The sequence below is a fragment of the Musca vetustissima genome, unplaced genomic scaffold, assembly GCF_032173495.1.
Source record: "Musca vetustissima isolate MV318-11 ecotype Yass unplaced genomic scaffold, APGP_CSIRO_Mvet_v1 utg16866, whole genome shotgun sequence".
In the NCBI taxonomy this organism is placed as follows: Eukaryota; Metazoa; Arthropoda; class Insecta; order Diptera; family Muscidae; genus Musca; species Musca vetustissima.
In genome coordinates, this window is record NW_026881560.1 from 74,628 (window position 1) to 102,351 (window position 27,724).

Here is a 27,724-nt window from a genome sequence, read left to right on the forward strand (position 1 = left end):
GACAGAGATTAATTTATACTAATTTCAAAACGTTGTGTCAATCGGCCTAGCTGTGGATCTTTAGTGCACAATTTACTTAAAATCGGACGAAAATATATATAGGAGGTGTACACATCATTCCAGACTTAATTCAGTACGCTATGCCAAAAATCGTGCAAATGGGACTTTGGTGCACCATTTACCTAAAATAGGGCGAAACTATATAGGATCTATATCTAAATCTGAACTGCTTTTCAGGAAACTTAGCACACATAATTCTAGACCTAATTCAGTAGGCTATACCAAATTTCATGCAAATCGAAATATATATAGGGACTTTGGTAACCCATTTACCTTTAATCGGGCGAAACTATATATGGGAGCTATATCTAAGTCTGCACCGATTTTCACGAAATTCTAGACTTAATTAAGTACGCTATGCCAAATTTCGTGAAAATCTATGGATATATAGGGACAATGGTACACCATTTACCTGAAATCGGACGAAAATATATATGGGAGCTATATCTAAATCTGAACCGATTTTCACGAAACGTAGCACACATCATTCTAGACCTAATTCAGTAGGCTAAACCAAATTTAGTGCAAATCGAAAGATATATAGGGACTTTGGTAACCCATTTACCTTAAGTCGGACGAAAATATATATGGGAGCTATATCCAAATCTGAACCGATTTTCTAGAAACTTAGCACACGCCATTCTAGACTTAATTCAATACGCTATGCCAAAATTCGTGTAAATTAAATGATTTTCAGGGACTTTGATGCACCATTTACCTAAAATCGGGTGAAACTATATATGAGAGCTATATCTAAATCTGAACCGATTTTCACGAAATTTGGCACACATCTTCTAGACATAATTCAGTGGGCTGTACCAAATTTCGTGCAAATCGAAAGATATTTAGGGACTTTGGTACCTCATTTAGCTTAAATCGGACGAAAATATATATGGGAGCTACATCTAAATCTGGGCCGATTTTTCCCAATTTCAATAGGATTCGTCCCTGGGCCAAACAAATGAGCTGTGCCAAATTTCATCCAATTCGGATCATAAATGCGACCGGTACTTTGTTTACAATTTAACATGGACAGACGGACGGACATGCATAAATCGACTCATGAAGTGATTCTATGCATATTTTCAAAATATTCTCGATTGTTTTTGCCTGTTACAAACATATGCACAAAGAGATAATACCCTGTACCACAGTGTGGTGAAGGGTATAAATACGTTTCTCCTCTCTCCTTTTCTACCAATAATATTTGTTCGCTTTACGTGTTGGAGTTCTGTCCTATCGCTTCTGATCGTACATTAAAATGTTCTGTCTGTTATGTCTGGCCACAAGATCTTTTATTTATCTAACCGCAGCCAAATTCATGTCTCGTTTCATGGCAGCTATAATAAAGGGCGTAATCAACTGATTTACTTGTGCCAGTCCCTTTCCATCGCATTTCCTGTAAGTCAATAATATCGGCTTTGTACTGCATGTGTACATCCGCATCCGTAAACCTTTAAATATCTCAATATAAGCAAAATAGACATAAACCACATTCATTCATATGACAGTACCTCCCAAATAAGTGAATTTGCTCCAATCTGATATTTTGAATTTCCATTGGATAGAAAATTCCCTCTACAAAAATACTAGTTCGGGTTTTGGAATAGGTCCTATAAAGGGTTACCCCCTATAATTTGGTATTTTGTTCTAAGTAATCATGTGTGGCAAATCTTTCCCTTAAAAAAATACTAATATCGTTCCAATTTATGGTATAGCTCCGAAATACGAACATAAGTGCAATTTCTCTTGGCGGTGTTTTAGAGCCTGGCATACATATTTCAAGAAAAAAAATTTAATTTAGGTCAATATTTGGATATATATAAAAATATCACACTTTGCAAAATTTCGTCCTCAATGTCCTAAATGTTGTCCCCACTGGTTACATCAAGAGATCGTTTCTGGCGAAATTTGACACCTTTTTTAGTTGTTCTCCTATAAATGGCTTGTGTAGTTCAGTACGATATAGTCGTTTGGCATTCTCAGCCTTTTGGTATTTTTATTACATTCTTTCTCTCATGCAGTTGGCTGCAACATGCTTGATGCTTTAGTCAAACCTATGTCATTTTTCCTAAACGTGCCAACAGTAAAGTACGAACAAGGCCATTGTTTCGACAAAACGAAAATTCTTTTTTCTTTTTTTTTCAAAATAGTCTAAGCAAATAACTTTTAAAAGAAAAATGTCAGCAAAATCTCGTTAGTCATTTTTTGGCTAGCCATGACCTCACAAAGCATTTCAATGCAAGAAAGAAAACGAAGGAGCAACAATAACAACGAAAAGAAAGAAAATGTGTTTGGCATTCAAAAGTTTTGTTTGTAGGGGATCTTTGTGTATTTTTTATTTCTTTTGGTTCTTGTTAAATATTAAATTGTTTTTGGCAGTTATAGAGACCAAATAAGCTGTCCTCTGCTGGCCGGTCGTTGGTCGGTCATTGGGACCAAAAATGACCAACAGTTGTTTAAATAGAGAGAAATGCAAGATACGAACAATAACTGTTGTTGACATATCTTTTAAACCAAATGGACAGAACATACGACATTTTTACTTTTTCCTCATACAGAGGAGCAAGGATAAACAGGAAGTGATAAGTATGGCAAAAAAATGGAATTAAAATCAGTTTTAATTTCCTTTGGGGTTTGTTATTTCGAATTGAATATCAGAATATTCACTTGGCAAATATATTCTTCCTCTCCTCTATCACTCTCCTACTATGTGTCCTTCATATGAATGTCCAACTGTAGTAGGAACATTAAGAAAAAAAATTACAAAACTTTATTTAAAATTGTTGACAGAGCGACCAAGTGACAAAGCCCTCTAAATATATTAAATATTCTTTTTAATTATATTTTTTGTACAGTTTTTTTTTTATTTTCTCAGAATTTTTCAATCTTCTTGTTGACATAGTCTGAATGAAAATGTTCTTTACTTCATTCACAAGAATCATTTGACTTGATTTATTAATGGCAGACACTAAGCTTTGGCTATCCGAATACAAATTAAGAACACTGCAAATTTATATTTGCCAACATAATTTGAAATCTAAACCCTGGCAAGAAGAAATTGCATTAATAATTAAAATCTCAAATGAGTTAAGAATCTGAGATTCAAAACGATGGTCGGTTTGTTGGTTAGTAGGTTGGCCTTTGTAGGCGACTCTGTGGTTCTGCTGAGAGAATGTAAATATGTTTCAACTTAAATAGTGAGGGTGAATATTTGATTATGTTTATTATTTTGTAGGGTGGAATAGGGTTTGAACATAGTTTGAAGAAGCGATGAGCGTGTATTTAAAAAATCAAAGGACCTTAAGATCAATAAGCGTGGATTTTTAAAGAATATTTTTCGAAGAACCTTAAAGCCAATAAGCGTGGACTTTTAGAGAATATTTTTCGAACTATCTTAAGACCAATAAGCGAGGATTTTTTAAAGAATATTTTTCGAACTACCTTAAGACCAATAAGCGTGGATTTTTTAAAGAATATTTTTCGAACTACCTTCAGACCAATAAGCGTGGATTTTTAAAGAATATTTTTCGAACTACCTTAAGACCAATAAGCGTGGATTTTTAAAGAATATTTTTCGAACTACCTTAAGACCAATAAGCGTGAATTTTTAAAGAATATTTTTCGAACTACCTTAAGATCAATACGCGTGGATTAAAAAAATTGCAAAGGACCTTAAGACCAATAAGCGTGGATTTTTAAAGAATATTTTTCGAAATTGCAAAGGACCTTAAGACCAATAAGCGTGGATTAAAAAAAATTGCAAAGGACCTTAAGACCAATAAGCGTGGGTTAAAAAAATTCAAATTACGAAACCAAGTTTTAACTTTTTTGAAATTATAAATATTGCTCGGTCTTAGGGTATGGCTCGTAGGCGCATTTCCAACGGTTCAGATTAATAAATAGGTGCACCAAGGTCTCTATGTTTATTGGATTATCACTAAATGTTCTACAACGTACCTTAATAAAAATAAAACTTAAGTTAAATTTGTTTTATTATTACTTAAACATTCTAAATGTTATGAAATTATATCTGTGTTTTTCCAAACTTTCAATCGCTTAAAGCAACACCTTTTTGGCTTTCTAATTATCTGTGAGTGGTACTGCACGCGTAAAGTCACTATTTCATAATAATAATATTATTAAAAAGTTACGTTTCACTTAGCATATGTTGGTGGCTAACAAAATTACGAAAGTTTTAATTTGGTCGTCATCCTTCTCCTCCCTCTTCTGCGTATCAGCTAAGGATGTGCAGCTCTTTTGGAGGTGCGGTGGTTTTGCAATTTAGAACATTTGAATATTTGCACTTTTCGCGAAAAAGGTGTTTGGCATGTGCATATCGAGTGTTTTGGCAGAATAGTGGAGAGTAGGGAACTGCACTGCCAACACGTACGTTGTGTTAAATATACACGTCCTCAGGGTAATAAACAAGCCGTAGAATATTGTTAGTAGAACAAAAAAATTAAATTGTTTTTTTTATTTTTGTTAATCCTAATATATGTACATAAATTTATAATGTTGAAATATTATTTGACTACGATTTCAGTGAAAACAAAATAAACTGTTTAATTGGCAAAGCCACGATTAAAATTAAAATATTTTTTAATCATCTATGTGGCATAGCAAAAATCGAATAACGTATGTATGTATATAAGTTTTAAGAAATTCAATTCAATACAAATTTTAAAATTAGGTCACACATATAGATTGTTTTATTTTTATACTCTCCACCATAGTATGGAGGGTATATTAAGTTCATCAAAATAATTATTTCCGAGACCATAAAATATATAAATATTCCTGATCAGCATATAATACTGAATATCCGTCCAGGTTTAGTCAAAGACATTGTCATCCGCCAGTACATTTGTTGTTATCATACGACCTTCATAGGATATCGAGATACAGAATTAAAATGTCAGGTTCGAAAATGAGCTACATCGATCCCTAAAATCATACCTCCCGATTTTCGGTACTTCTTAATATTGGCCCTCTTAAGGAATATAGTCATATAAGTTAGCCTTCTAAAATGCAGTGTTTTGAGGATTATAGACACTTCTGGCCTTTTTCCTTATTTATAATAACATAGTTATATATTGTTAAGCACTACAGATCGTAGAATTTTCATTTTTGATATCAGCCTAATAGTATGCAAAGAATGTTTAGGAAACCAAAAAATCATATAATATGTATATATATATATATATAAATCGGTTATTATATTACGATAACGTTCCGAAATGACGTGATGACAGCCCTGCTAAGGTAAAGTGAAATGAGGACTACATCCCTTATTCATCGTGTTTTGATAAATATCAAAATTTTGTTTATTAACACGGCCAGTGAGCTATAAGTGCGCTTCATAGATGTGGAATATTTTGTTCGCAAAATTGCCTTCCACCGTCAGTTGCTCAAGCATATAGGTGTAGATCTAAATGCAAAATACGCTATGACAGTCCTAATTCATAAGAACGACGAGTGATCGACACATTCGGATCTTCACAACCATTTCACTTACACCGGTGATATTTCAGGGGATCGAGGAAAACTACGATGTACAGACCACTCTTGTAACCGCTCTAGTCTCTTTGCAACTAGTAAGGAAAGTAGTAAAGACGGACTGGGCCGACTATATGATGCCCTTCACACATATGCACAAAGACATATTACCCTGTACCACAGTGTGGTGAAAAATGCTTTAACAACTTTGTTTGGCAGAAGTAGAATTCCAGTCCATTTATATCCTTCCTCTTTCATGAATATGGTTGAACATTTCCACTTTTGGGTTTTGATCCTCTAGCTGCCCTTTTCCAGCTAAGCCAACCTATATCTGGTACAAAAATCAATGAAGCAATAATTTTCAACTTACCACATGTCATAGTCAATGAGAAGAGAAAGTATGTATGTATGTTTGTTTCAAACACACATTACCAACACTTCTTCCTAATAAATTATGTTCAATTAGTAAAATTAAATTTGAGAATTAAAATACCCACTACCATTCGTGCTGACGTATAGACATTTTACAATTCTGTGTACGAATTTATTTATATTTTCCGATGAAAAACCCAGATTATTTATACAAAAGCATTAATTATATTTTCTAAATTTATTGTATGGAAATAATTGAATTTGTTTATTTTTTATAATTTTACTACCAACACAATAATTTATTCCGAAAACACTTAAAAATTTATTTCATGTTAATCCGCACGTACACACACATGTTCATCTTTTGCATATTCAAACACGTTCTCGTATCCGATAGTTTGTAGTTTTCTCAACCCAACCCGTGAATAATGTTTTCCAACATTTATTCACGTTCTTTGAATTTTATCCATATGCCATTTTCTGCAGCCGTTAGAAAAGTGGTCGCGGCCATTTTCAATGGTTTCCCTTGGGCCTTATCAGCCACATGTACAGAATATTTTGAAAGCATGGATACAATGCCGGCTTTGCTCTGTGCCAAACCAAAACGGCCACCTAAATATTTTATGTTTTTTTCGTTAGAACCATGTAAATATTTTCTCTTGTTTCGGATTACTGAAACACAAAGCAAAAATGCACAAAGCAAATACACACTTACCTGGACACATACGTGGCCCCTCACCGAAACCCAAAAACGTACATGGTGGGCGTTTATCTTTATCACCCATAAAACGTTCAGGTTGAAAAGATAATGGTTCTGGGTAAATATCAGAGTCACTAAAAAATAACAAAAGCAAAAAAACAAAAAGAGAAAGAGAAAAATAAATAAAATATTGTGTAACTGTTAGTAAAGAACTCAATAAACATATTTGTTTCCATACGAGGAAAAGAAGTGTATTACTAAATAATTGGTTGTATGAATATACAAATAATAGAACTGAAAAATGGATTTAGATTAAAATTATTTGATATCATCGATATGGGATGTGTTTTGAATCAAATCCTTTTTCACGAAATTAGAGGTCTATTTAGAAATATCAGTCCAACCAGCCCTCGGGCTTGCTAACGAAGGCAGCAACCGATTTTATACTTTAACTTTTTTAACTTAAGACAGGTTCAAAATTTCGAAGCTAGTTTCGCTCAATGGACCCTAAATACCTAACATTGGATGGAACCTTTATATACAGTCAAAACATCGACGTATTATGATTATTTTCTACACAGCTATATGTCAGCCTCCTAAACCTCGAAATTCCAACTCAAGCCTTCTAAGACCCTCAAAATAACGAAAATTAGGCGAGCTCTTTATATGGGGGCTATGTAAAAAGCGTTGACCTATGAAGATCATTCTCCAGTGCATATGTACATCAGCCTTTAAAACGCCGAAACGACAATATTGGTCCATTTATTAGGGTAGCCACATATGACGCTACATCCCAGATTTCGGTATTTTGGGGAGTGAGGACACGTGTTTCAACCCAACAGGCAGGAATTAAATATTTATAGATTCCTATTGAGTAGAAAATCTGCCTTCGCAATACCAATATTCGGTATTTTGGTGGCCTTGGGCACATTTTACTGTTGATCCTTTTGTTCACCACACTGTGGTACAGGGTATTATGTCTTTGTGTATATGTTTGTGACAGGAAAAAGAAACAATATAGACCTATTGTTCCTTTTGAAAATATGCATAGAATCACTTTCTAAGTCGATTTATGCATGACCGTTCGTCTGTTGATGTTAAATGGTAAACAATGTACAGGTCGCATTTGTAATCCGAATTGGATGAAATTTGGTACATCTCACTTATTCGGCCCAACCCTATTCAGATTCTGGTATAGTTACCATATATATTTTCGTCCGGTTTTATGTTAAAGGAGCACCAAAGCGCCTTATATTTCTTTCGATGTGTACGAAATTTGGCATAGCGTACTGAATTGAGTCTAGAATGATATGAGCTAAATTTGATGAAAATCGGTTCAGATTTCACTATAGCTACCATATATATCGTCCGGTTTTATGTTAATGAAGCACCAAAGTCCTTATACCACCCTTCACCACACTGTACAGGACATTATGTCTTTGTGCATATGTTTTTTAACAGGCAAAAGGAAACGAGATAGACACATGGTTCGTTTTGAGAATATACATAGAATCACTTTCTGAGTCCATTTACGCATGTTCGTCCGACTGTCCGTCCGTCGGTCCGTCCATGTATTTTGGTTAACAAAGTACAGGTTGCATTTATTAACCGATTTGGATGAAATTTGGCACAGGTCACTTAATTGGCCCAAGGACGAAAACTATTGAAAATGGGAACAATCGGTTCAGATTTAGATATGGCTCCCATATATATTTTCATCCGATTTAAAGTAAATGGTGCACCAAAGTCCTTATATATCTTTCGATTTGCACGAAATTTGGCATAGAGTACTGAATTAGTTCCTGAATGATTTGTGCCAAGTTTCGAGAAAATCGGTTCATATTTGGATATAGCTCCCATATATAGTTTCGTCCGATTTAAGGTAAATGGTGCACTAAACCCCCTATATATATTTCGATTTGCATGAAATTTGGCACAGCGTACTGAATTAGGTCTACAATGGCGTGTGCTAAGTTTCCGATTTAAGGTAAATGGTGCACTAAACCCCCTATATATATTTCGATTTGCATGAAATTTGGCACAGCGTACTGAATTAGGTCTACAATGACGTGTGCTAAGTTTCAAGAAAATCGGATCAGATTTAGATATGGCTCCCATATACTGTTTCGTCCGATTTAATGTAAATGGTGCACCAAAGTCCCTATATATCTTTCGATTTGCACGAAATTTGACATAGAGTACTAAATTAGGCCCTGAATTATTTGTGCCAATTTTCAAGAAAATCGGGTCAGATTTAGATATAGCTCCCATATATAGTTTCGTCCGATCTGAGGTAAATGGGGCTCTAAAGTGCCTATATATCTTTCGATTTGCACGAAATTTGGCATGTGTTACAGAATTAGGCCCAGAATGATGCGTACTAAGTTTCTTGAAAATCAGTTATAAATAAATCAGATATAGCTTCAATATATATTTCCGACCGATTTAATTTAAATTGTGCACTAAAGACCCAAAAGATTTGTCCGTCGACACACAATTTAGTACAATGTACTGTTACTATAACCTTTCGTGTGTCAAGTTTTCTTGAAATTGGTTCAGATTTACATATACCTTCTATATATTTTCGTCCGATTTTAAGTAAATGGTACACTAAAGGCCCATACAGAGCCATACACTTACAGAAATTAATTAAAAATAATATGTAGCAAGTTTCCTTGAAATCGGTTCAGATTAGCTTCCATATATAATTTCGACCTATTCATCTTGACTGTACACCAAATAATCAATGGGGGCCTGATAGATACATTTTAAACATTTAGAATAGGTTGCACAATTTAGAATAGGTTGCAGAATGGCATGTGTTGGAATTGATGTTAGTCGGTTTACTTATAGATAAAGATCGCATATATAAGTTCGTTCAATTTCATGCCAATGTTCCTTAGAAAAGGCGACGTCTGTTAGGATACATATGTAGAATATCCCCAAAGTGGTGAAGGGTATAATATAGTCGGTCCAGTCCGACTTTACTACTTTCCTTACTGGTTTTTGACTTGCCGAATCTTGAGTATCTGCGGTTTGGAAATTCTTTTCAAAGAGGACCTCTTGGCAGAAATGTCATAACACCCATATAAAATCCTTGATCAAGTTTAGCCATTTTGAATGCTCACAGTCTGGTGGAGGGTATCTGCCTCTGCTTTTAGAAGAAAAATGTATAAACATATCTATATTTTTTAACAAGTTTTGATTACACATTTGACATTTTTCATGACGTCCCCAAATAATTTAACTTTGATTTAATATTTTGCTGACAATTGTATTTTCACCACATAAACAAATTCAATTACAGTTCGCAAATAATTTTTGTTGCAATTAAAATGTGTAACAAATATTCAAATATATTATTCAACCACAATTGTTGGCATATAAATAACCCCAAATGAAACAATACAAAAGTTCAAATTGCTTATTTTGTCATAAACATCCCGGCATAAGGACCAACTCAGAATGACAAACACAAAATTTTGTTCACATACCAGGCAAGTGAAAATAAAATCTCTCTACTAAGAACCCATTAGCGTAGCAAGATTATTTTCCTAACACCATCTACACATACGAAAACAAATCTTCCAAGTAATCTCAGAAAAAAAGCCCGCCCCTGTATTCACAACGCATTTCAGTGGCAATAAAAAGTATGTTTTGCATCAATTAGTTCCTAAGTATGGTAAATAGTCGGGGCATGTATGTGAACAATTGCACAAACTTTGTCATACTTTTTTAGGATTTGTTTTTTTTTTCTCTGCCAAAACAATTTCCATTTTCATTAACGTCCAGATGCACAAACATGGCATTACGCACATACATACACATATGATACAACACGAGAAAAAAATAACATAAGTTAAAGCAAATATATAAACAACTTACTAGTGGACAGCTTTTACCGGAACTATACACACCATACCCTCTGGCACCCGAAAAGATTGACCTCCTTTATGTTGTGGTGGTAATTCAAAGGATTTTGTACAATGTTTTAGTAGAGCCATCATTGGGGCATGCAAACGTAGAGTTTCTGAAAAGAGAAAATCGAAAGAGAGAGGCAGAAAAAGAAACAGAGAGAATATCACATAAAGTGCCATTAAGAGGGTATGTTTCCATAACTTTTTTTTTTTTTTTTTTTGAAAATAAAATGAAATTAAATTCGAGAAATGGTCGTGAGTGTATATGTGTGTGATTGAAGCAAAATATTGCGTGTGTGTGCAAATATATATACAAAAAAACTAAATGTCACCCACCGTACAGTGAAGCTTCCAAGTAGGACATTTCCTGCAAGGCCTCATAACATAGTTTACCATCATATCGTTTTAAAACTTCATCGATTTCGTTTAGAACTTTTTGCTGTTCCAAAGGATTTATGGCATACTGCACAACAACAACAACCAAAATGTTTCAGAAAGCGTAATGGTAGCAAAAAGAGAAAATCGAAAAAAGAAAAAAAAACATTAATGGAAAGTTATGACCATAAATGGTGGCAAACAAAAAGGGTGATGGCGTGACAATATGATGAGATTTATAAATAATCTGTATGAAAGTATTTTCTTGAAGAATAATGTGTGTCTGGAAACTTGTGTGCTGTGTGATTTGGGAAAGTTTTTGTATTCTATGACTCGTAAATTTTTGCCGAATAAATGTGGTATTAAAAGTATTTTATGTTCTAGAAAAATATTTTTATGGACAATTTATCAATATATAAGAAGTAAGAAAAAATTATATTATTATGGTAGCGGCATTAATAGCATATGACCTATCAATTTTGATTAATTTTGGTTTAAGGAGCAATGAAAATAGGAAGGGTTACAAGAAGAAGGCTTTTATATAGAAGACATATATTTTTGAAAAGGCATATAAGCTTAGATCTTGAAAAATATTTTTGGAAACAAATGTCTGAAATAGAAAGTAAAAAAGGACCCACAGGCCCATTGGCGTCATACATGATGGAATTAAACAGATGTTAAATTCGGCCTGGCTGAACTTTTTATATCCTCCAACGTGAGGATGACAATCAAAATATCTAAAATTAACGGGGCTCCTGGGGTATACAGGGTATTATATCTTTGTGTCTATGTTAGACGCATGGTTCCTTTTGAGAATATGCATAGACTCACTTTCTTAGTCGATTTAGGCCTGTCCGTGTTAAATTGTAAATTTTGAAAAATCGGTTCAGATTTGCATATAGATACCATATATAATTCCGCCCGATTTTAAGTAAATGGTGCACCAAAACCCCGAAGTTAGGCAGATTGTCACAAAAATTTTCACATCGTAGTGAAGATAGTGTAGTCTAACGTGTGTCAAATTGAGCATAAAATTACGAATACATATTCAACGGGTGTCCGATTCATATTTCCTTTAGTTTATGGATTGATCTAAATCGGTTCAAATTTACATAAACATCACATATTTTAGTTCATCCAATTTCATGTCACTGGTCCTTCAAAAATACGACGTCTGTTAGGATGCATTTGTTTAATATACCTATAGTGGTGAAGGGTATCCTATAGATGGCCCGACTTCACTACTTCCATTATTGGTTTGGTAGTGAGAACGAAATTACAAACAAATTCGGTTGAAAAACGTGTCCAAAATTATTTTAATTTTAGTGCGGAGATGTGGTCGTACAGTTATGAAAACCGAAATAGCAAATTACAGCAAATTCATTGCAAAGCCATCCAAAATTCCCAATACTGGTGGGAATCATATTATGTGGGCTGCACTGAAACTTGAGTTTGAAGAAACTCGACGTTGGGTGACAATAACGCAGGCTCCACGTAGGGCGTTAATAAAGCAAATCGTGCGCGGAGCTTGTGTGGCTTCAACAAAATTTAAAATAATGTTTTCACTCCATCTTTAACCCTACGGTCAATAACCGGGTACATTTGTACCTATCTAAAGATAGCGCTGTAATTCATTAAAAAATTGGAGGTGAGGTTTTTTGTTTTAAATTAGTCTGTACGGATCTGGTCTAGATGTAGGAACTCAAAATTATATATACATTAAAAGAATATATATTTACGTTAAGAACTAATTCCAGCTTATGATTAGAGTCGGGGGCTCCAGACTCGGAGTGGAGCTATTTTATTGAAATTAGATTGAGCTTAGGTACTACTTATGAGAAGCAAGATTCTCGTCTAGTATTGGTTGTGTAATAATGTAGTAGATTCAGAGATGTAGTTTTTGGTACTATTTACAAAATATTTACAAAGTTAACCGTTAATTTCAATTATTTAAATAAGAGTTGCATTTTAGTATTCAAATGATCAATGAAACGTATGTGTTTATACAATAATAATTAAAATTTGAATAAAAATAGAGTTGATCCGCTTCAAGTTAATATTAATAATTTTTGTTACGGAGAGAACCCAAAATTCCAAATTACAGCCAATTCAGTTGGAAAACGTTATATACAAAATACCGAAACTTGGGAGGACATTATTAAAAAATACAATTTTTGCTACGGGCAATCAAAGAGAACCCAAAAATATACCGAATACTGCCATTACCGTTATATGGGGACTGGGCGACGCTAAAACGTGGACCAATATATCCCCTTTGCAATAACAAACATCCTAGGAGCACTAGCAATATCCGTTCAAAATTTCAGAGTTCTAACTTAAATATTGCGATTACTATCGTGATTTCAACAAACGGACATGCTTTTTTTCTGAATTTAATTCGACATATAATTTTATTGTGATCAAGACTGTATATAATTTATGAGGTATCGGGTGTATATTTCGAGGTGTAGCAAATTTCTCTGTATATATGCATACCAGCCTTCCAGAAACTTTTATACCACATTATGGCTGTAATCGGTGGGAGAGGATTCTAAAGACTTCAAAATACCGAAAATTGAACGGTACCGTTAATGAGAGCTATACCAAAACGTTAACCCATACTGATAACTTTTGTTAGGAAATTTCGACACCTGATAGAAGTTTTGAAACTGTTCGATCAAATTAGATTCGATTGAAAAACGTGATCCAACTCTGAAAAATACCGAATAACTGGGATACCATTATTGTATGGGGGCTATCCGAAAAAAAATTGATATCTTCTTTAGTGGGGGTAGATTTACTACTCAATGAGAGTCCATAATATGAAATTACAGACTATTTGGTTATGAAAACTCCCCAGAACGCCAAAATATGGGATGTAGCGTCATATGTGGGCTAACCTTAAAAGTATACCAACATCGATATTTAGGAGAATGATATTTTACTCAGTAAGAGTCCGAAAAACTAAATTACAGTTGATTAGACAAATAACGCTCCCTAAAGCTTCAAAATAATACCCTAGAATATAGGCCAATAATTGTTGCTAGGGAATTTTATTTCTTAACGAGAATCACAAATATTGTGATCGGACCAATTCGTTTCTAAACGTCCCCAAAAGTTTTATAATAATGAATATTTGCCATTACTGGAGGATACTTTAAAAAGTATATATTCCTAGGATATTCAGCTCTATAATAAATATTTAAAGCTCTTTCGTGATTCCAACGGACGGACTTTACTAAATCGACATAGAATTTTATTCTAATCAAGAGTATAAAAATATATACTTATGATGTTTTTAGGTGGATATTTCGAACGAACCTTTTAATCAACCCAAAATTGTTCACTTTCATCCGAAATTTCCATTCTGCCACTGTACGCCTTTATTGTACATGTGTTTTCTTTTCACTTACCTGATACAAAGCAAATGCCATTAGCGACGATGAAGTTTCGAAACCTTCAAGTAAAAACGTACTACAATGGCCCACTATCGTTGCCTTATCGACCGGTTCGTTTTGTTTTCGTTTATTTTCAATTAACCATTGAATGAAATCGCTGTGCTCCGTTTTATTGGCACCGCCCGTTTCGGCTTTGTCAAGGCGTAAACTTAAAATATTCATAATTATACTTTGTAGCCAGATTGCAACATTTTTGGGAAAATAACTGCAATGGTAAGTGGAAAATAAAACAATGAACAAAAAGGGTAACAATAGGATAAATGGAAGAAATAAGACATAATGGATATTTGGGGAGTGTTAGGGGAGAGGTGGTAAATAAATAAACACCCCACAGAGATTTGCGAATATTTATTTCCATTGTAAGATATGTGGGGAAATACTTACAACGAAATGTCTTAACTGTGGGTATTAAGGTGATATTGAGTATTTTTTCATTGGACTTTAAAAGGCTTAGAATTTCAAAATCAATTTTTAAATGGCTGAAGAATCTATTTCTACATATTTCTACCTTTTTAGTCAATTTTGTATTTTTTTTTTTTAATTTACTTACGTATATTTAATCAGGTTACCCAACGTTGGTGAAAATAACAGCACAATGGAATCCAATAAACTGTAGGGATTTGGTAGAAATAAATGTTCCACCAGCGTTGTAAAATCGGAATTTGTATTGGAAAATGTCTCACCATCTAATCCATATGCAGATGAAGCAATGACATCGAGGGTGTATTTGGAAAATAACTAAAAATACAATTTAAAAGGAAAAAAATAACAAGTGTTTATAAAAATATATATTGATTTTGAATAGCTAAATACAGTGCACTTCTTCCAAAAACAACTTTTTAATTTTTGTAATATTGATCCAACTTAAGTCCATTTATTCTACAATCAATCCCATTCTATGGACCAGCTATGGATTGATTGAGGTATGGAGGTCATATTTTCACTTTTTATAACACCTCCACTAATTGGGCATTTAAAATATATAACAATAATCGATAATTTTATATCAGGGCTATGCCATCGGAAATAGCTGCAGTAAATTCGGCTACAACATACCGAAAATTGTGCGTGACATTTGTATGTGGTCTGTATAGGAACATGGATTAATATATCGAGTGTACTATGAAGATTTTGTTTATTCACAAAGGTCACGGAATTTCATATTATATCAATTCCGTAATGGAAACCAGTAAGAAAAATTCAAAAGTTGGAAGAGGTCGACTATAGGGTACCCTTCACATACAAGAGATGTTCATATGTACAATATCCTGTAGATAGAATATACATAACACCTTTAGTGGGCCATTAAAATGAAATGGTGAAATTTAATTTGTAATAAAAAAAACATACCATTCTGAAATCTATGAAAATTACATGTCAATCGGGCAGATTTGGATTCTTTGGTGTACTATTTGTATGAAATCAAGCAAATTTATGTATGGGAGCTATATGTAAATCTGTACCAAATCGATCAACCGTGGCATACCCCATCTGATATACTGCAGCACAGAGCTCTGTCCACAATTTTATCTCGCTGGAGAAACCTTTATTATTGGTTGCACAACTTTCATCAACTGAGACAAATATATAGGGGTTATATCTAGATATGAATATATTTCTCAAAATCCAATACGCATTATTTTAGCTCCAAATGCACAAATTCCCAATCGGAAAAAACGATAGTTATTTGTTAAACCATTTAGATGAAATCTTATGGTAACATATATGGAAGCTATATATAAACCTTAACCCTTTTTCAACACATTTCGATGTCAATCCAATACTATCCTCAATATCACGATGCACCAATTGCAAGACATAGGATGAAAGTGTTAAGTTGGGGAAAAATAATTCCATACGGCCGGTCATCGGAAATTTGGTACATCATTGATCTTAAATCGGGCGAACATATATATGGAAGTTATTCTAAATCTAAACCGATTTTCAGAAAACTCAATACACATCATTCTAGACTAAATTCAGTACGCTATGCCAAATTTCGTGCAAATCGAAAAATATATAGGGACTTTAATGCACCATTTATATAAAATCGGACGAAAATATATATGGGAGCTATATCTAAATCTGAACCGATTTTCACGAAACCTGGCACACATCATTCTATACTTAATTCAGTACGCTATCCCAAATTTCGTGCAAATCGAAAGATATATAGTGACTTTGGTGTACCATTTACCTTAAATCGGACGAAAATATATATGGGAGCTATGTCTAAATCTGAACTGAGTTTCACGAAACCTTGAACACATCATTCTGGATTTAATTCAGTGCGCTATGCCAAATTTCGTACAAATCGAAACATATATAGTGACTTTCGTGTCCTATTTACCTTAAATCGGACGAAAATATATGTGGGAGCTATATTTAAATATGACCCGATTTTCTCGAAACTTGACACACGTCATTCTAGACTCAATTCAGCAGGCTATGTAAAATTTCGTGCAAATCGAAAGATATATATATAGGGACTTTGGTGCACCACTTACTTAAAATCGGATGGAACTATATATGGGAGCTATATCTAAATCTGAACCGATTTTTTCCAATTTCAATAGGGTTCGTCCTTGGGCGAAATAAGTGACTTGTGTTAAATTTCATCCAAATCGGATCATAAATGCGACTTGTACTTTGTTTACAATTTAACATCTACAAACGGACAGACGGACATGCATAAATCGACTCAGATGCGTCTATCTCGTTTCCTTTTACCTGTTACAAACATATGCACAAATACATAATACTCTGTACCACAGTGTGGTGAAAGGTGTACAAAGAAGCTCGACGTTTGCGTGCCACACCAATTAACAGAAAAATATAGGATGGATCGAATTTCCAAACGGAATGAGATAGACCCTGGTAACCCTGTGCGAAAAACATCGGTTTAAACGGTGGAAAGCAATTGACATGAAACATGGGCACTGTCAACAAGTGGACCGTTTAAAGAAAGCAATTGACCAGAAACAGCCAGAATTGGCCAACAGGTGTCGTGTTCCACCAGCACAGCGCTAGGCCACACACATCTACAGCGACTCTCCTGAAACTTCGGGAGCTTGGTCGATTGTCATATTTTTCTTGCATTGCTAAATTTCTTTATTGATAAAAATTGGTATCTAGGGAGGATTGTGAAAATCGACTACTAGAGTTGTTTGCAAATAGAGAGCAGGACTTCTATGATAACCAATAATTCTATCATTATCAATATACCTTTAAAATGGCAATAAATCATAAAACAAAACGGTGCATAATTGGTCCAAATCGGACATTCCGAAGCAAGTTAAAAATGGATTTATTTTTCCCCAAACTGATATATTTTGTCTAAATATAATCCGATTCCAACAAAACTTCACAGTTATAAAACTGGACCTAATTTAGTACTATGTGGAATCTAAAATTTGAACCGATTTCAACAAAACTTTACCAACATCAAACTCGACTTAATTCAGTACTATTTTCAAATATTGGAAGTTTGGTGCACCACCATATTTTCTTTCGTGCGATTCCGTGTCCATGGTTTCTTTTATTATTTCCTTACTGGTTTTATATACTAACTTGCAAAAATGTATTTAAAAGTTATTCAATATAACTCCCTTAGGCTACTATTTTCACAATTGTCTTACATATACATACTTAAGATTTTTAAAAGGTGTGCGTGCTTAAGTCGACATACTCACATCTTTTGCCTCAAAGCAATTAGTATTCATATTTTCTTTTACATGCGCCATTAATTTGCGGCAAACATTTTCAATGTGGGGAAACGATGATTTCACCTATAAATGCAAAGAAAAAAACAAAGAATTACCGCATAATAACAACTTTCTTTGAGAAAAAAAAGCATTTCCCTATTTGTCACTTACTTTATTCGGTGTAAATATCGGTACAAGTTCACTGCGCATAACACGCCATTTTTCACCTTTGGCTATAAATGGATTGCAACTCACAACTGGATCACGTTTCGGATTAACCCACAAGACATTATCTTGAAAATGATGGAAATTACGTATCATCACCTCCTTTAGCATTTCGGTACTGCGTAATAAAATGGCAGGTTCTCCAAACAGACGATAAATGCCAATGTAAGGTAACTGGGGATAATCACTGGGGTGTGGTCGTCCGGAGTGGGAGATAAGAAAAAAAATTGAAATTAATTGAGTGCAGTGGGTCGCCAGTTTCGAGTTTCTTCTCACTTGTAAATTTGTTGATAAACATCACCATAATGCTGTTGTCCTGTAATAAAGGACCACATGTTACCAACCACTGGCCATCCTCTTGGTCCTTGTACACCATGACGTTGCCAATATGAACATTTCCATGCAAAATAACCCAAAACGATTAGGACAACATTTAAAAGTAATATCAATAACATTTTATTGTAACGGGGTTTTCCACAATGTTGTATTATTTAAAAATTTATTTTTATTGTTTCGACTTCAGCGACGAAGATCTTTTCGTTTACACCGCACAATAATAACTGCGAAAAAATACCTTCATCTAACAAGGCTATAATTTTTAGAATTAATAACAACAACAACAATAGATTACATTTTGATCTCACGTCAGTGTTCGTGTTATCATCACATCACATTAAACGCCGGCAATGTGCATACAATACAAAATATTGCATTGATAAGCCCGGCGGACCACCACTTAGCAGACCCGTCTAACTGTCTATCAATTGTTTTGCAATAATCGCCAGCAAGCCGCCGCTGCAACAACTTATTGTTCTGTAATGAAAAACAAATTAAAAACATTTAGGATGACATATGTTTTGAATTGGCTAATATAATCTAAATGATTGTTATTTGCGCTAGTTGTCTCGCTGTCTGTCTGTCTGTCTGCCTGTGTGTATTCAACTAGTCACTTAGTGTCAGATTTTGTGTAACGCATGCAATGGGGAAGTGTTAGATATATATTGTGTAGTTAAGAATAACGCTCATTTGTTGCAAAACCGAAATAAATCGAAAAAAAATGATTTTTCAGAAAATGCGTTTTTAATTTTTAATCGACTCACACCTTACAAGGAACAGAGGAACTTCTATAGCTTGTCAATCAGAGTGTAAGAGATATTGATTTGAAATTTTATCACACAAAACACAATTTTTGATTTATGTCGGTCTTGCAGCAAACGAGTGATATGTGAATGCCTCGGAAATTATGAAGGTGCTATTGTTGCTATTGATAACAAAACAGCGTATCTAAAGCGATGTGTACTCTAATTGAGTGCACTTTATATTTTTGTAATTTTAAATCTATTAGAAGTTTAAGGTCACTTCTGATTACTTGACACTGTTTAATGTTGCGAGTGAGTAGATACGAAGAACAATGTAGAGAAAATGCATTTATACTTATACAGTAAGGAAAGTAGAAGTGTCAGACAGGGTCAGAGATATAAAATATCCTTAACCACTTTGAGTATATAGAAGAGGCGATCCTAATTTTCTTATTGCAAACTACAGAAATAACGGCTTCTCGGTTTCAGGGTTTCAAAAGTAAACATTAATAATACACATATACAAAATGTGGATTCATGACATATTTTTTATACCCTACACAAATATATTGTCAGGATATTATTGCTTTGTGTGGCTCCAAGAGTTCATAACGCCGCGAAAAATTGTTTCTAGACCCACCATTTAGTATACCGATCATCATATCTCGACTAGTTGTAAACACGATACAGTCCACAGTTATGGAGCAATCGTCACGAAATTATACATGTTGAGCGGTTTCTGGCCAAAGAAGACCCCTATTGTTTTTGGTATATTAGGTTGAAAAGAGAGGTGGATAATAATAACATATGTCCAACAAGGGAAGAACATACACATATGCCAGTTGATGTCTGTTGTGGGCTCTAGAAATGCAGGGAAAGTGAGAATTAGGGAAAGTTTAGATTAAAGTTATGATTCTAGGAACTCTGTTTTTTTTAAACTCCTTCAGTCTTCTCCAGTTACGCCCCCTTAGACCGGTTAGTCCGTGAATAGTGTCATCTCCAAAGAAGTGTTTCCGAAGGCATGCAAATGCGGGACAATGGCACAGAAAATTTTCCAGCGTTTCACTGTCTTCCCTACACGCACTGTGCCTGCTGCTACCTTCGCATCCCATCTTGAGTAGATGTGCCTTCAGGCTGAGGTGTTTCGTAAGACTACCCGTAAATCGGCTTGTTTATTTATTGTTTAGCGTTAGGATTTTCTTAGTTTTCTCTTCATTCGGATCACAGCATAAGATTTTAGTGATGTTTCCTGTCCCCTCATTTTCCCAAAGGTTCTTGTGGGTAAAATTCGTCCATTCCCTCATTTCTTGGCGTGTTGTGCGGTATTCAGATATATTGTGGGCAGTGGCACTTCTAGCTAGTTGGTTTGCTATCTCAATGTCTGTGATTCTTTTGTTATTCGGAACCCATATAATTCTTACAGGTCCTTGTTGTCAGAAATATTAATGGTATTTATACATTCCATTACAGTTTTGGATTTAAGGTAGTGTATCGCTATTCGTAATTATATTCATGGTATTTTGTCCTTGGTTTGAACTTAACCAGTTAAGAATTCTGTTATAGCTATAGAGGCCAGAATTATGACCCGAATATCACGAAATTGTACACAGAGAAAGCGGTGATGAAGATCGGTCAATTTTTAGTGGGTAAAATGGACCCAGACTTTTGTGTGAAAAGTGGTAACATTTCCATACTATGGTGTATATATTTATTCATGGAGGACATAGATACGAGAAGTTGATGGTATACCAAAGAGGAGTAGATGTCCTTTAAATTAATACAAAATCTATTCTTTTATGTACTCGGATGTGGGAGTTATACAATGCTAATTACAGGTGTCTACGTATTTTGTATGATAAATATTTCCATTATCATTCTAGGAGGTGAAAGCAACGCGCGAATCGCTATGAATAGTTAATGATCAAGAACGACTCCTACAAATTTCAGAAGATATTTAGGAAATGTAATGGTCTATGGTTTCCTTGTCATTCTAGAGTCCTCTATTGTAAGTCAAACATGAAGCAAGAAGTTTGTGTGAAAAGAACCAAATTTGAATCTCGTGATGTAAATGTTTACTTCGGAAAAATGATTCGGAAAATTTGTCAGGGTAAGAAAGAGGAACTGATATCTAATCTATTAATAGTATGCAAATATGGCGAAATATGGCCCAGACTCGGAATATAGATATGCAGAAAATTATAGTTCGGTGGGAGTTGTGTAGGGTATCATAGGTCGGCCTCGTTCGACTATACTGCTCCGCTCACTTTGACATTTTCGACCACATGTTGACAAATATTGGACTGCATCTCAGCTATAGCGAATTTTAGTTTTTGAAGTGCTGCCATACGCCATAATGTGTCGTAAAACAAGTCCTCATTTCACAGAACGAGGGATCGACACTTTCCGGTCAGAGGCAACACTTTTACTTACAACAGCGATATTTTCCGCTGTTGTAACGAAACGATAATGCACAGGCCTTACATTACAGCTAGTAAACCGAAGCATTTTCGTCAATTTCTGAATGAAAAGCTGAAAAAAACGGTTTAACATCTAAGATTGACAGATGTTGTATTCCAGTCTCATACTTTTGAAACAACGAAATGTATAACCCTTTAACTGGAGACCATATGTGTGTTTTTCGTCGTCATTTTCTTAAATAATTTTTTTTGACTTCCAACAATTCAACAAAAATGCTGGTCATAAAATGTGTGTCAAAGACAAGGATTCAATTTGAATCCTTGCCTTTGACACACATTTGAACCGAATTTAATCAACCGATTAATGTAATATGCTATCATATCGTTAACTACATAGACTTGATTATCAATTAAATGGATCAATTTATACCATCTGATTTGATCCAAATTATACACATCTTAACATTCCATCCCAACTTAAATAAACGGGAACGTAATATCCAATTTTATCCAAACTTTGCACAAAATTATTAATACAATTCTTACCAAATTCAATTAACTTTTCCACAATATTTTTAAAAGTTGTGGATCAATTCAACATTAAATTGGAAGATGTAGCCTGTCTACCCCATCTGGTACGTCTCCTATAAAAGGCAAAGGATATATGTATATCTGTCGACAACACCGACTAATCCTATTTGAATTTTTTTATTCCTACACATTTATTAGTAAAAACTTCATGAATATCTGGGCTTTCTATAATACTGTGTTGAATGGAGAACAAATACGCTTATTTCATTTGTTTGTTGTAATTACCTCATTTATATGCTTTAATTTTCTATTTTTTTTAAATATACAATCTACCTTATATTATAAGAATAAATGGTTCATGCCTCTTCGAAAAAAGATTATACATACTCCACTATACAATTGATTTTAAATACTACTTTTTACCCAGAATATAAGTATAAATTTTGCAATGCTTGAAAAATAATTCCACATTCCCTTAGGGTTCATGTTTACTTTCGATTTCCCCCGAAATAACAAAAAATTATTATTCTTTGGTGATTAGTTCCATTCGACTAGTTTTCAATATTTTCCGTTATATGTAAAATAGTCCTTTTATCAATCCCTCTTTTGTGTTATATTTTACAGGAGTATCATTTCAAATACTTCTTATTTATCCCATTCATAAGAAATTCATCTTTGCTATATTGTATCATTTCAATTGCCCATAAATCTTTGATAAACCATCCCCACAGTTTAGCTTAAGTACTTTCAATTGAAGCGAAAAAAAAAACAATTCCAAGTCAATTTCCATGAAATTGCCATTGCTGAGATATATATCCTTCTTCATTCATTCCTCCCACAAAACTTAAAGGCCCATGTTAATTTTATATCCTTTGCTCAATTCATTCCGTTTTTCTTAATGCCTTTTCCTTCTGTTCTTCTTGTTTTCTTGATTACAGATAACTTTTCACGCTTTTGTTGTGGCAAACGGACCACAAACTCATCGACGAACAACACCAACAATGGTCGTCGTCATCTTTATTGCATGCGCTTTGCCACATTGCGAACTGTGCCTCCGGATAATGATTCAATAAATGCAACCTCAAGTTATTGTACATCGGAATGTTGCAGCTGCAGTAGTTGTAGCGGTGGCCCCGGAGGTGTTGGTGTTAGTGTCGGCGTTTGTATTGCTGCCAGCCCGGGAAACACTACCATTGGACCCTTGGGCTCAGTCACAAGTAATGTTGGCAATTTGCCCTCAACATCATCGTCTTCAGTGGCCTCATCATCAGCCACATACTCGTCGTATCGCTATCAAATGCATCAGCAGCAACACTACCACCCCCTTCATCATCAGTATCAGCATCATCCGTACAATGGCATACGGGGTAATTACATTCAACAAGTAAACCATTCTGAGGTTTATTGCAAAGCGGGTGATATCGTTGGAGGGGGTGGTGGTGCTGGCGGAAGCGGTGTTAAAAAGTTTTTCAGCAGCAGTAAACGTAATTTAAGATCTTCCGATTCGGTATTACGAAGGTATGTAATTATAAATGAAATGGCTCATATAAATGAGACTGTCAGTAATTTGTGGTATTTTAAAGCATACTTTTAGGAGTTGCAGTAAAGACTTTAATGGTCGTAGACGATTAATGTTGGTACTTATAAGCAAAATATTGTAGTTAGTTTATTGTTGCATTGTTTTACAATGTTAGGGAAGTGTGGAGTGAGAATTACTGCAAGTAGGATTGTAGAATGTAATGTAAAAGGATAATTGCATAAAAAGGGAATATTAAAAGTGAAATTTTTGTTTATGTATCTAGTTTTCTGTTAACTGTTATGATTTATGGACTCAATAATTCACTATGTGATGGGGTTAGTGTAATGAAAGAAAGCTAATTGTGTTATTTAGATTATGAAAATATACTCTCAAGTTCGAAAGATTTAAAAATTGATTAATCTGCCTTACAAGGCGTGGATTTAAAAAAAACCAGTAAGGAAAGTAGTAAAGTCGGACGGGCCGACTATATGATACCCTTCACCACTATGGGTATATTAAACAGGACTATTAGCATGAAATTGGATGAAATAAAATATGTTATATTTATCTAAATGTGAATCTACCTAGATCTATCCATAAATATGTCATTCGTTAGTTACAATGGGACAAAGGTATGTAAATCGACTTCAAACAAATATAAATAGGTCATCCGTTGGGCTATGTCTGTACTTCTAGAAAACGCAACTACGCAATTCTATGCTCAATTTTGTACGTTGTGCAAAATTTGATGTCAATCTGACTAACATGAGGAGTTTGATGCCCAATTTGCTTGAAATCGGGCTGAAATATATATCGAAGCTCTATCCAAATATTGAGCGATTTCAAACAAACTTGTCACAGGTTAGGTTATACTTATTTCAGAACGTTTTGTTCCTATCAGCCTATTGGTTCCTTGGCGCGTCAATTACTTAAAATCAATCTATAATAAAATGGAGCTATATCTAAATCTGGACCGATTTTCACGAAACAAGGCAGACATCACTCTAAGCTCAATTCAGTACGTTATACCAAATTTCGTGCAAATCGATAGATAGATATATAGCGACATTGGTGCACCATTTACATAGAATCGAACGAAACTGTATATGGGAGCTATATCTAAATCAGGACCGATTTTCTCGAAACTTGGCAAACATCACTCTAGGCTCAATTCAGTACGTTATGCCAAATTTCGTGCAAATCGAAGGATAAACAGCGACTTTGGTGCACCATTTACATGAAATCGGACGAAACTATATATGGGAGCTATATCTAAATCTGGACCGATTTTCACGAAACTTGGCAGACATCATTCTAGACCTAAATGATTAGGCTGTACCAAATTTCGTGCAAATCGAAAGATATATAGGGACCGTTTACATTAAATCGGTTAAATATATATATGGGAGCTATATCTAAATCTGATCCGATTTTTCCCAATTTCAATAGGGTTCGTCCTTGGGCCGAATAAGTGACTTGTGCCAAATTTCATCCAAATCGGATCATAAATGCGACCTGTACTTTGTTTACAATTTAACATCTACAGACGGACGGACGGACATGCATAAATCGACACAGAAAGTGATTCTATGCATATTCTCAAAAGGAACCATGTGTCTATCTCGTTTCCTTTTGCCTGTTACAAACATATGCACAAAGACATAATACCCTGTACCACAGTGTGGTGAAGGGTATAAAAAGTATTTATAACCTTCACCAGACTGTGGTACAGGGTATTATGTCTTTGTGCATATGTGTGTAACAGGCAAAAGGAAAGGAGATAGACACATGGTTCCTTTCGAGAATATGCCTAGAATCACTTTCTGTGTCGATTTATGCATGTCCGCATGTCCGTCCGTCCAAGTATTTTTGTGAACAATGTACAAGTCGCATTTATGATCCGATTTGGATGAAATTTGGTACATGTCGTTTTTTTGGCTCAAGAACGAACCCAATTGAAATTGGAGAAAATCGGTTCAGATTTAGATATAGCTCCCATATATAATTTCGTCCGATTTTTTTGTGAATGATACACCAAACTCCCAATATCGGTCCGATTGCTACAAAATTTTGCACAGTGTATTGAATTAGGTATAGATTGATTTGTGTCACGTTTGGTTGAAATCGGTTCAGATTTAGATATAGCTCCCATATATAGTTTCGTCCGATTTTAGGTAAATGGTGCACCAAACTCCCAATACTAAGTTTGGTTGAAATCGGTTCAGATTTAGATATAGCTACCATGTATAGTTTCGTCCGATTTTAGGTAAATGGTGCACGAAACTCCCAATATTAGTCTGATTGAGACAAAATTTCGCAGAGGGTATTGAATTGGGTCCAAATATATTTTCGTCCGATTGTAGGTAAATGGTACACAAAACTCCCAATATTTTTCCGATTGAGACAAAATTGTGCACAGAGTATTGAAGTAGGTCTAGACTGGTGTATGCTTAGTTTGGTTGAAATCGATTCAGATTTAGATATATCTCCGATTTTAGTCCGATTTTAGGTAAATGGAGCACCGAAGAATCTATGTTCTATATTCACAAAATTTTGCAGCGTGTATTGAATTTAGTCTAGAATGAAATGGTGCACCAAACTCCCAATATTGGTACGTTTGAGACAAAATTTTGCAGAGAGTATTGAATTAGGTGTAGCTTGATGTATGTTAAGTTTGGTTGAAATCAGTTCAGATTTAAATATAGCTCACATATGTACTTTAGTCCGTTTTTATGCAAATGGTGCAAATGGTGGGGGTATGTATGTTCGCTTTACATGAAATATTGCGTAGCGTATTGGATTGATGACCTTTCAAGTTTAAATATAGCTTCCATATAATTTCATCCGATTTCATCTAAATGATGTACCAAATAATTAAAGTTTGTCCGCTTAGGACGAATTAGTGCACAACGTACCAAATCGAACCTAGAATAACGTGTATTAGATTTTTCATAGATTTCAGATTGTATCTGTATGGGTTGTTTTAATTTAGTTCAAATATCTACAACTTCAGGTTAGATTCCGTTTCAATGGTCATCCACAGATGATATGTCTATTCTATCCAAAGGATATTGCACATATGAGTGTCTCTTGTATGTACCCAAAGTGGTGAAGGGTATCATATAGTCGGCCCCGTCCGACTTTTGAACTTTCCTTACTGGTTTTTAATATGCCTTAATATTAATATTCATATCAGAATTTTATCTTTCTCTGCTTTCAGAAATAACATGGCCAAAAATCTCGAAAGTAAAAAGCGTGTCGTTAAAATGTTATCTGTATTGGTATTGGAGTTCTTCATATGCTGGACCCCGTTATATGTCATCAACACTGTGGCCATGTATATTGGTGCGGCCATTTACGAATACATTGATTACAAATCGATAAGTGCATTACAGTTGCTTGCCTACTCATCGAGTTGCTGTAATCCGATCACCTACTGTTTCATGAATGCCAATTTTCGACGAGCCTTTCTCGATACATTCAAGGGAATGCAGTGGTGTGGCATCGTTGGTGGTGGTGCGGGTAGCGGTGGCGGAGGTGGTAAAAGATTTCGACGTAAGCGTTCCCAACCACAAAATGGGAATTTATGCTTGACTGGTAATTCTAGTATCCGGGTAAATAGTTGTACCGTTCAAACAGTGATAGATAGTCCACGGCTGTAGAGCAGTAATGCCGCAGGTATGGACGATGGTAATGATGAGTGAGGAAATTAATAGTGTGGTTTGTTGTGAAACTGTAAAACAGGAAACTTTGCTATTTTTTGTATCTTCTTTTTCAATTTTGAAAAAAAAGCTATTAATATTCAAATTAATTGGATACTTTGGATACTTGATACATGATGTTGAATAGTGTGCTCGCTCTATTTTGT

The 27,724-nt window shown here is 34.6% G+C and overlaps 2 protein-coding genes across 2 annotated transcripts; one reads left to right on the forward strand and one right to left on the reverse strand.

Moving 5' to 3' along the window:
• Nucleotides 1–6,370: 6,370 nt before the first annotated feature.
• LOC133327479 (probable cytochrome P450 308a1) lies at nt 6,371–18,765 on the reverse strand. Its single transcript, XM_061535997.1, has 9 exons — nt 18,587–18,765; nt 18,257–18,497; nt 18,074–18,169; nt 14,932–15,119; nt 14,337–14,586; nt 10,885–11,011; nt 10,517–10,661; nt 6,647–6,765; nt 6,371–6,543 (listed from the first exon to the last, which is right to left on the reverse strand). The coding sequence occupies exons 1-9, from the start codon at nt 18,763–18,765 to the stop codon at nt 6,374–6,376; spliced, it is 1,515 nt and encodes a 504-aa protein (XP_061391981.1). The 3' UTR covers nt 6,371–6,373.
• A 2,709-nt stretch (nt 18,766–21,474) lies between these two features.
• Nucleotides 21,475–27,518, forward strand: LOC133327480 (muscarinic acetylcholine receptor DM1-like). Its single transcript, XM_061535998.1, has 3 exons — nt 21,475–21,496; nt 23,276–23,855; nt 27,077–27,518. Exons 1-3 carry the CDS (start codon nt 21,475–21,477, stop codon nt 27,516–27,518), a joined length of 1,044 nt encoding a protein of 347 aa, XP_061391982.1.
• Nucleotides 27,519–27,724: the final 206 nt, after the last annotated feature.